We start from the raw sequence: 10,420 nt of genomic DNA on the forward strand, positions 1-10,420 counted from the left end.
AAAACACTTGCCTGGGCGAAGTAGCTCACGCCTATAATCCCAGCACTTCTGGGGGGCCAAGGCAGACAGATCACCTGAGGTCAGGAGTTCAAGACCAGCCTGGCCAACCTGGTGAAACCCCATCTCTACTAAAAATACAAAAATCAGCTGGGTGTGGTGGCGCACACCTGTAATCCCAGCCACTTGAGAGGCTGAGGCAGGAGAATCGCTTGAAGCCAGGAGGTGGAGGTTGCAGTGAGCTGAGATCACACCACTGTACTCCAGCCTGGGTGACAGAATGAGTCGCCATCTCAAAAAAAAAAAAATTAATCAATTTTGAATATTGAATATTGAATTAAGGACAAAAGAGTATCCATTATTTAATGGATATATTCATAGTACATGACAGAAGACTTACATTTCTACTCCAACACCTAAAATTTTAAAGTGCAGCTCTAGGCTATTCTCAAACTTGAAAGTGCCCATGCCCAGCCTAAAATTTGACTTTTTAGTAATGATACTCTATTTAATTTGTAGTCTATCAAATTGCAGGACAGACTGGGTGCGGTGGCTCACGCCTATAGTGCTAGCACTTTAGGAGGCCAAGGAAGGCAGATCACTTGAGGCCAGGAGTTCAAGACCAGCCCAGCCAACATGGCAAAATTCTGTCTCTACCAAAGATATAAAAATTAGCCAGGCATGGTGGTGCACGCCTGTAATCCCAGGTACTTGGGAGGCTGAGGCACGAGAATCGCTTGAACCCAGGAGGTGGAGGTTGCAGTGAACCGAGGTCAGGCCACTGCACTCCAGCTTGGAGTGCAGACAGAGTGAGACTCTGTCTCAAAACACAAAAAACAAACAAAATCCTAACAAATTGCAGGATACATGCATAATTTGGGATCTGTCAGTTTTAGGCATGTTACCAGAAATGATGAAAACCCAAAGGTCAAGAGGAATACAGGCACAAACAGAATGTTTTTTAATTTTTATTTCGGGTTCAGGGGTACATGTGCAGTTTTGTTATACAGGTAAACTGCATGTTACGGGGATTTAGTGTACAGATCATTTCATCATCCCCGTAGTAAGTATAGTACCCAAAAAGTAGTTTTCCCATCCTCACCCTCCTCCTACTCTCCACTCTTTTTTGTTTTTTTTTTTGAGACGGAGTCTGGCTCTGTCGCCCGGGCTGGAGTACAGTGGCCGGATCTCAGCTCACTGCAAGCTCCGCCTCCCGGGTTTACGCCATTCTCCTGCCTCAGCCTCCCGAGTAGCTGGGACTACAGGCGCCCGCCACCTCACCTGGCTAGTTTTTTGTATTTTTTAGTAGAAACGGGGTTTTACCGTGTTAGCCAGGATGGTCTCGATCTCCTGACCTCGTGATCCGCCCATCTCGGCCTCCCAAAGTGCTGGGATTACAGGCTTGAGCCACCACGCCCGGCCTCTCCACTCTTAAGTAGGCCCCAGTGTCTGCTGTTCCCTTCTGTGTTCATATGTACTTGATGTTTAGATCCCACTTATAAGTGAGAACATGCAGCGTTTGGTTTCCTGTTCCTGTGCTAATTCTCCCATAATGGTCTCCAGCTCCATCCATGTTGCTGCAAAAGACATGATCTCGGCCGGGCACAGTGGCCTCACACTTGTAATCCCGGCACTTTGGGAGGCTGAGGCAGGCAAATCACGTGAGGCCAGGAGTTCGAGACCAGTCAAGCCAACATGGCAAACCCCATCTCCACTATAAATCTTAAAAATTAGCTGGCCGTAGTGGCACATGCCTATAATCCCAGCTACTTGGGAGGCTGAGACCCAAGAACTGCTTGAACCTGGGAGGCGGAGGTTGCAGTGAGCAGAGATCACACCACTGTACTCCAGGCTGGGTGACAGAGCGAGACTCTGTCTCAAAAAAAGATAAAATAAAAAATAAAAGAACATGATCTTGTTCTTTTTTTATGGCTACACAGTACTCCATGGTACACATACCACATTTTCTTATCTAGTCTTCCATTGATGGGCATTTAGGTTGATTCCTTATCTTTGTTATTGTGAATATTGCTGTAATAAACATACTTATGTATGTATTTTTACAGCAGGATGATTTACATTCCTTTGAGTATGTACCCAAAAATTAGATTGCTGGGTCAAATGGTAATTCCAAAGAACTTAAATGGTAATTAAGTTCTTTCAGAAATTGTCAAACTGCATTCCACAATGGCTGAACTAATTTATATTCACACCAGCAGTGTACAAGTGTTCCCTTTTCTCCACAACCTCACCAGCATCTGTTATTTCTTGACTTCCTAATAACAGCCATTCTGACTGGTGTGAGATGGTATCTCATTGCAATTTTGATTTGCATTTCTCTGATTATTAGCATCAGATGATGAGCATATTTTTCATATATTTGTTGGCCACTTGTATGTCTTCTTTTGAAATGTGTCTATTTGTCCTTCGCTCACCTTTTAATGGGGTTGTTTTTTGCTTGTAAATTTAAGTTCCTCATAGATTCTGGACATTAGACCTTTGCATAGTTTGCAAATATTCTCTTCCATTCTTTTTTCTTTTTTTCGAGATGGAGTCTCGCTCTGTTGTTGCCCAGGCTGGAGTACAGTGGCATGTCTTGGCTCACTGCAACCTCCACCTCCCGGGTTCAAACAATTCTTCTGCCTCAGCCTTCCAAGTAGCTGGGACTACAGGCACACACCATCACGTCCGGCTAATTTTTTGTATTTTTTAGTAGAGATGGAGTTTCACCATATTGGCCAGGCTGGCCTTGAACTCCTGACCTCGTGATCCACCTGCCTCGGCCTCCCAAAGCACTGGGATTACAGGCATGAGCCACCATGCCCAGCTGACCCAGACTAGTCTTAAACTCCTGAGCTCAAACGATCTGCCCATTTCAGCCTCCCAAAGTGCTAGAATTACAGGAGTGAGCCACCATACCAGCCAATTTATTCCGTTTCTAAAGGTGCAAAGTTTAACTGCAACTTAGAAACAAAGTGATGAAACCATTTACAGTGAACATTGCTATTGTGTCCCCAACCTCCATCTCACCCTTTTTGAGCAGCAGTAGTATAATCTGGAAAACTGACCTCACTCCAGGAGTGAGCCTATAAATTCTAAGGGTAACAGTGACTGATTTGGGGATGGGCAGGTGACCCAATTCTGGCCAATGAGACATGAGAAAAGGTTCTTGAAGGTCTCAACAAGAATGAGCAAGAATGCTCAGTCTCAGAAGAATGCAAGGGAAAGCTGGCCTGCCCAGGCCCACCTTCTCCCCAACTCATCTATGGGCTGTGGCCAACACATGGATGTAAGCTCAGCCCACAATGCTGCAGGCAGTTAGTTGTTTCACAGCCAGAAGTTAGACAAGACGCGTCTGATGTATCAGTATGAATAAACACCTGATCCTACAGACACTGAATATGTATATTTTCTTTTATATTCAGGGAAAACATTATATACTATTACCTCTGCCTTTCCGAGCTGTGCTTTCTTCTACCCAATACACTTTTGGAAGACCTTTGAGAAGTCGCAGAAGGTAAGGAACCACACAATCTTTGTGCTAAAAAATAATAATAAGAAGAATAAATTAGATTTAATAAAATAAGTGATTGGTAGCTTTTTAGCCCAGATTAAGCCCAAAGCAAAGCATATCCACATCCTAATCATCTCAGAGATTCTCCAAGGATAATGTAAAGGGCATGTAAATTTACATGGCATCACTCCATTCCTATTTTCACACTGCAGAGTCCAGAGGCTGTCCCATCAACCTATACCACAGGAGCCTAAGGAAGGGTTCACACCTGCCTTCTGGGGCAGAGGGTCCAGCCTGCTCAGGCCTCCTCTGGGGGTTGGGCATCTCCAGAAGGTACATGTGTGTATGCACTCAAAGCTGTCTTCAGTGAGAATGGTTTAGACCCCAAAAATCCTACCAAGAGCCCCAGAATAAGATCCTAGGGATGGAGAGAAGCTCATACTGTGGGCATCTCAACTGGGTGATGCTTTTTTCTGTTCATGTCCCTTGTCCATTTTCCTTGCTTTTGTTTTTTTTTAATTTTCTACTTCATGTTTACTCTTGCTCTTCTCAAGTTGAGCATCAGACTTTATAGCCAACATTAGCCCAGTGAAAAATTTTACTTTCCTCTAATTTCTGAACTAGCCAATCAACACCAATATACAGCTTCACAATCTTCCATCATTGGCTTTTGGAGCTATTTCCCTAATTACAGCTGTTCCAGTTAAGGATTAGATGTGCTCCAGAGAAGAAGTGTGCTCTAGAGAACAGGGGTACTATTTGATGTTTTGAAATGCTGACAAACTACATGGTAGTTTTAAAAACATGGCTGCAGCCAGGCACAGTGGCTCAAACCCGTAATCCTAGCACTTTGGGAGACCCAGGCGGGTGGATCACTTGAGCCCAGGAATTCGAGACCCGGCTGGCCAACATGGCAAAATCATGGCTCTACTAAAAATACAAGTATTAGCTGGGTGCAGGGGCACATGCCTGTAGTCCCAGCTACTCGGGAGGCTGAGGTGGGAGGATTGCTTAAGCATGGGAGGTGAAGGCTTCAGTAAGTCAAGATTGTGCCACTGCACTCCAGCCTGGGCGAGAATGAAATCTGGTCTCAAAAAAAATTAAAATATAAAAACATGGCAGACAGTGGCCGGGCATGGTGGCTCACGCCTGTAATCCCAGCACTTTGGGAGGCTGAAGTGGGCAAATCACGAAGTCAGGAGATCAAGACCATCCTGGCTAACACGGTGAAACCCCGTCTCTACTGAAAACACAAAAAATTAGCCGGGCATGGTCGTGGGCACTTGTGCCTGTAGTCCCAGCTACTGGGGAGGCTGAGGCATGAGAATGGCATAAGTAAACAGGGGAGGCAGAGCTTGCAGTGAGCCTAGATGGCGCCACTGCACTCCAGCCTGGGCGACAGAGCGAGACTCTGTCTCAAAAAAACAAAACAAAACAAAACAAAACATGGCAGAAGGCACGCAGCTTCCACCTGGCTCTTTTTTAGGACATTTGTCCTGGAACCTAGACACTATACTGTGATAAGACCCATGAATGAGATTTCAGGTGATTCCAGCCCCCAGCTTTTGAGCCACCCAACTGACGCTAAATGGAGTCAATTGAGCCCTGTCTAAATTGCAGATACATGAATCAAACAAAACAATGTATTAAGCACTAAGTTTGGGGGGAGCTTGTTATACCATGATAGATAACCAAAAACAAAGAACTTTATCAAAAACAAAACAGTTTTTTCTCTAGACCATAAAAAGGAACTGGCTAAGACACCTGTCGAGGATCTTAGTGTACTGAAAGGAACAAAACTCCATAAGGCCTGAACCACATGGCCTCCTGCAGAGGAAGTGGCTCCAGGTGGCTCTTTTCTATATAAACTGTGATGACATTAGCAGTACAGGGTGAGTAAAACCACCTCAGCTCCTCTGGCCACAGCTGCTACCATGGCAGCCCACTGCTGGGACAGGAAGGAGGTTAATGCACAGCCCATCTTAGAGGGAAGCAAGGAATATAAGCACCAGGTAAACCAAGGTGGTTCCTAGGGCTTTCTCAGGGGGCTGGCAAAGCATGCTAGGCTTCTCTCCTAGTATATATGAGGTCGGTGGGCTGCCCTGGACATACAGGCAAACTCTATGGTCCAAGGGACAATCTCACATGCCACCTGGGACCCTGCTAGTCCTTACTCAGAACCTGAATGACACCAAAAGTAACTTGTGCTCATCTATTCGTTGTCATCTTAAGAAGTCTAATACAAGTACAATACTTTCAGGACTTACAAGTAAATCTATAAAGAAATGTGTTTGTCAAAGATATTATCAAGTAATCCACATTTGAACAACAATAGTTTCTTATAAATTTTTTTAAAATTCTTTTTTGCCCTTTATAATTCATTTTATATTTATGTAGGATACGGTAAACAGAAAAAGTAAAAATAGTTTTCTTTCTTTTCACGTTTATAAATAAACAGGCAGGCTGGGTACGGTGGCACATGCCTGTAATCCCAGCACTTTGGGAGACCTAGGCATGAGGATCACTTGAGACTATGGTTGGAGATCAACCTGGGCAACACAGCAAGACCCTCATTTCTACAGAAAATTTAAAAATCATACCCAGGACTATAAACCCAGCTGCTCAGGAAGCTGAGATGGGAGAATCCCTTGAGCCCAGGAGTTCAAGGCTGCATTAAATAATGACTGTGTCACTGCACTCCAGCCTAGGCGATAGAGTGACACTCTGTTTCTAAGAATAAATATACAAATACACAGCAGAAGAAAAGCCAAAATGCAGCTTATGTATCTAATTTTGGTTTTTTATGTAAACTTGATCAGGTAACCTATTTAATGACTAAAATACTGCTCTATAATTAAAATTCTTATTTTTTTCAAATGTATAAATACTGTCAAAATATTAACGCTTATTAGAGCAAAATTTCCAGGAGATGGAAGCAACCTTTTCTAGATAAATATTCAAATGTCTAACATCTTTATTTACCTAACACAGCATAATCAACTTGGAATTTAGAAATAGTATCTAGTAATGATAAAAATAAATAGATAAATAAATAAAAGATTCAATATCCAATGATCAATCATTTGTTTCAATTAGCTTTGATAAATATGAAAATATAGTCTCAAAAAACAAACAAACAGGCCGGGCGCGGTGGCTCAAGCCTGTAATCCCAGCACTTTGGGAGGCCAAGACGGGCAGATCACGAGGTCAGGAGATCAAGACCATCCTGGCTAACACAGTGAAACCCCGTCTCTACTAAAAAGCACAAAAAACTAGCCGGGCGAGGTGGCGGGCGCCTGTAGTCCCAGCTAATGTAGTCCCAGCTACTCAGGAGGCTGAGGCAGGAGAATGGCGTGAACCCGGGAGGCGGAGCTTGCAGTGAGCTGAGATCCGGCCACTGCACTCCAGCCTGGGCGACAGAGCCAGACTCCGTCTCAAAAACAAACAAACAAACAAACAAAAATACACACACAAAACAGTCACACTATTTTTTCGTTGGAGCTACAGGGCTAGTTTTTAAGTCCCTATTAAAAGGTACATTGAGACCAGGCATGATGGCTCACACGTGGTTCATGCCTGTAATCCTAACACGTTGGGAGGCAGAGGCAGGCAGATCACCTGAGGTCAAGAGCTTGAGACCAGCCTGCTGAACATGGAGAAACCCCGTCTCTACTAAAAATACAAAAAAATGAGCCGGGAGTGGTGGCTGGCACCCGTAATCCCAGCTACTCAGGAGGCTGAGGCAGGAGAATCACTTGAACCCTGGAGGCGGAGGCTGCAGTGAGCCAAGACTGCACCACTGCACTCCAGCCTGGGCAACAGAGGGAGACTCCATCTCAAAGAAGAAAAAAGAAGATACAATGATACATACTCTAAAAGTTTATATACATAATCACAATTTTGAAAAAGATGATATTATATCAAAATTACCTAAAATGATTTTGTCCTTTTGGAAGGAGAATACAGTACCCCTGAGTTTGAATGATAAGCATTTTACCTGAGCTTGAAAACCAAACCTACCCTGGAAGGCACACAATTACTTCTCAAAGCACTTTGACTTACTCTGTGGCACATAATAATAAACAAACAAAAACCACTTTTTTTACAACATATATAATATATACACTCAATTCCAAAAAACTCAAATTTTCTAAGAAGGTTTACATTTGGAAGTCTCATTCCCACCTTGTCCTACCCTCCCCACTAACCACTTTGATTAGGTTCAAATGTATTCTTCTAGCAATGTTTTAGGTAAATACAAGCAGATACAAACTTAAATGCTCACTACACCCCCATTTACAATGAAGAAACTTTTAATTTCATGAAGACTTACCTGAAGATCAGATTCAATCAGAAAAATGCCCAATGCAATCACTGCATCTCTCCGTCTTTCATCTAACTGGAAGATCCCATGGAAATCCACTGGACACATGCAAAGAAGCTTTTGGACCTAGAAAATAAGACCCCCCAAAAACAGCTCCAGAAAACAGAAAACCACATTCAAAGCAAAGCAAGCTGAGTACAGTGTCACATGCCTGTAGTCCCAGCTATTTAGGAGGCTGAGGTAGAAGGATAACTTGAGTTGGGAGTTTGAGACTAGCCTGGCCAACATAGTGAGACTCTATCTCTTAAATAAATAAAAATAAAAAATAGGCCAGGTGCAGTAGCTCACACCTGTAATCCCAACCCTTTGGGAGGCCAAGACAGGTGGATCACCTGAGGTCAGGAGTTCGAGACCAGCCTGGCCAACATGGTGAAACCCTGTCTCTACTAAAAATACAAAAATTAGCCAGGCGTGGTGGCATGCACCTGTAGTCCCAGCTACTCAGGAGGCTGAGGCAGAAGANCAGCCTGGGCGACAGAGCCAGACTCCGTCTCAAAACAAACAAACAAACAAACAAAATACACACACAAAACAGTCACACTATTTTTTCGTTGGAGCTACAGGGCTAGTTTTAAGTCCCTATTAAAAGGTACATTGAGACCAGGCATGATGGCTCACACGTGGTTCATGCCTGTAATCCTAACACGTTGGGAGGCAGAGGCAGGCAGATCACCTGAGGTCAAGAGCTTGAGACCAGCCTGCTGAACATGGAGAAACCCCGTCTCTACTAAAATACAAAAAAATGAGCCGGGAGTGGTGGCTGGCACCCGTAATCCCAGCTACTCAGGAGGCTGAGGCAGGAGAATCACTTGAACCCTGGAGGCGGAGGCTGCAGTGAGCCAAGACTGCACCACTGCACTCCAGCCTGGGCAACAGAGGGAGACTCCATCTCAAAGAAGAAAAAAGAAGATACAATGATACATACTCTAAAAGTTTATATACATAATCACAATTTTGAAAAGATGATATTATATCAAAATTACCTAAAATGATTTTGTCCTTTTGGAAGGAGAATACAGTACCCCTGAGTTTGAATGATAAGCATTTTACCTGAGCTTGAAAACCAAACCTACCCTGGAAGGCACACAATTACTTCTCAAAGCACTTTGACTTACTCTGTGGCACATAATAATAAACAAACAAAACCACTTTTTTTACAACATATATAATATATACACTCAATTCCAAAAAACTCAAATTTTCTAAGAAGGTTTACATTTGGAAGTCTCATTCCCACCTTGTCCTACCCTCCCCACTAACCACTTTGATTAGGTTCAAATGTATTCTTCTAGCAATGTTTTAGGTAAATACAAGCAGATACAAACTTAAATGCTCACTACACCCCATTTACAATGAAGAAACTTTTAATTTCATGAAGACTTACCTGAAGATCAGATTCAATCAGAAAATGCCCAATGCAATCACTGCATCTCTCCGTCTTTCATCTAACTGGAAGATCCCATGGAAATCCACTGGACACATGCAAAGAAGCTTTTGGACCTAGAAAATAAGACCCCCCAAAACAGCTCCAGAAAACAGAAAACCACATTCAAAGCAAAGCAAGCTGAGTACAGTGTCACATGCCTGTAGTCCCAGCTATTTAGGAGGCTGAGGTAGAAGGATAACTTGAGTTGGGAGTTTGAGACTAGCCTGGCCAACATAGTGAGACTCTATCTCTTAAATAAATAAAATAAAAAATAGGCCAGGTGCAGTAGCTCACACCTGTAATCCCAACCCTTTGGGAGGCCAAGACAGGTGGATCACCTGAGGTCAGGAGCTCGAGACCAGCCTGGCCAACACGGTGAAACCCTGTCTCTACTAAAATACAAAATTAGCCAGGCGTGGTGGCATGCACCTGTCGTCCCAGCTACTCAGGAGGCTGAGGCAGAAGAATCACTTGAACCCAGGAGACAGAGGTTGCAGTAAGCCAAGATCGTGCCACTGCACTCCAGCCTGGGTGACACAGCAAGACTCTGTCTCAAAAACAAACAAACAAAAAACAAACAAACAAAAAAAACACTACCATAAACCCCAAAGAGTCCATGTAACCAATAAGTCATAATTTTTTTTTAGTTAAAAGATCACAGGACATCTCCAGCTGCTGAAACGATTGTACACATGCCCCTCAAAACACATAAACTCTGAGTAATATGAGCTAAGGGTTAAAACTACATATACTCAGAGCGAGTAAAACACAATGGCTAAAGTTTGCATTTTGGTATTAGGACAGTCTAAGTGGGTGTTCCACCTCCTGACCACAAACAGGTTACCTAAACCAACCTGCAGTAACAATGCCTCACTGACTCTTTTAAAAAACCAAATGTGTAAATGGTGCTGGGAAAATTGGCTAGCCATAAGTAGAAAGCTGAAACTGGATCCTTTCCTTACTCCTTATACGAAAATTAATTCAAGATGGATTAGAGACTTAAATGTTAGACCTAATACCATAAAAACCCTAGAAGAAAACCTAGGTAATACCATTCAGGACATAGGCATGGGCAAGGACTTCATGTCTAAAACACCAA

The 10,420-nt window shown here is 43.3% G+C and overlaps 1 protein-coding gene across 2 annotated transcripts in view; it reads right to left on the bottom strand.

Moving 5' to 3' along the window:
- The window catches only part of PI4KA (phosphatidylinositol 4-kinase alpha), a 158,908-nt gene that overhangs the window by 126,714 nt on the left and 21,774 nt on the right, over positions 1-10,420 (bottom strand). The window contains exons 2-3 of one of the 2 annotated variants that reach the window (XM_017882573.1): positions 7,845-7,961; positions 3,445-3,538 (exon numbers count right to left, since the gene is read on the bottom strand). In XM_017882573.1, coding sequence (XP_017738062.1) covers positions 3,445-3,538; positions 7,845-7,961 — 211 coding nt within the window. Of the gene's footprint in view, positions 1-3,444; positions 3,539-7,844; positions 7,962-9,279; positions 9,292-10,420 lie in introns of those variants that run through there. The other variant, XM_017882572.1, reaches the window with a different exon arrangement.

This window comes from Rhinopithecus bieti, unplaced genomic scaffold, assembly GCF_001698545.2.
Source record: "Rhinopithecus bieti isolate Rb0 unplaced genomic scaffold, ASM169854v2 scaffold_13317, whole genome shotgun sequence".
In the NCBI taxonomy this organism is placed as follows: domain Eukaryota; kingdom Metazoa; phylum Chordata; class Mammalia; order Primates; family Cercopithecidae; genus Rhinopithecus; species Rhinopithecus bieti.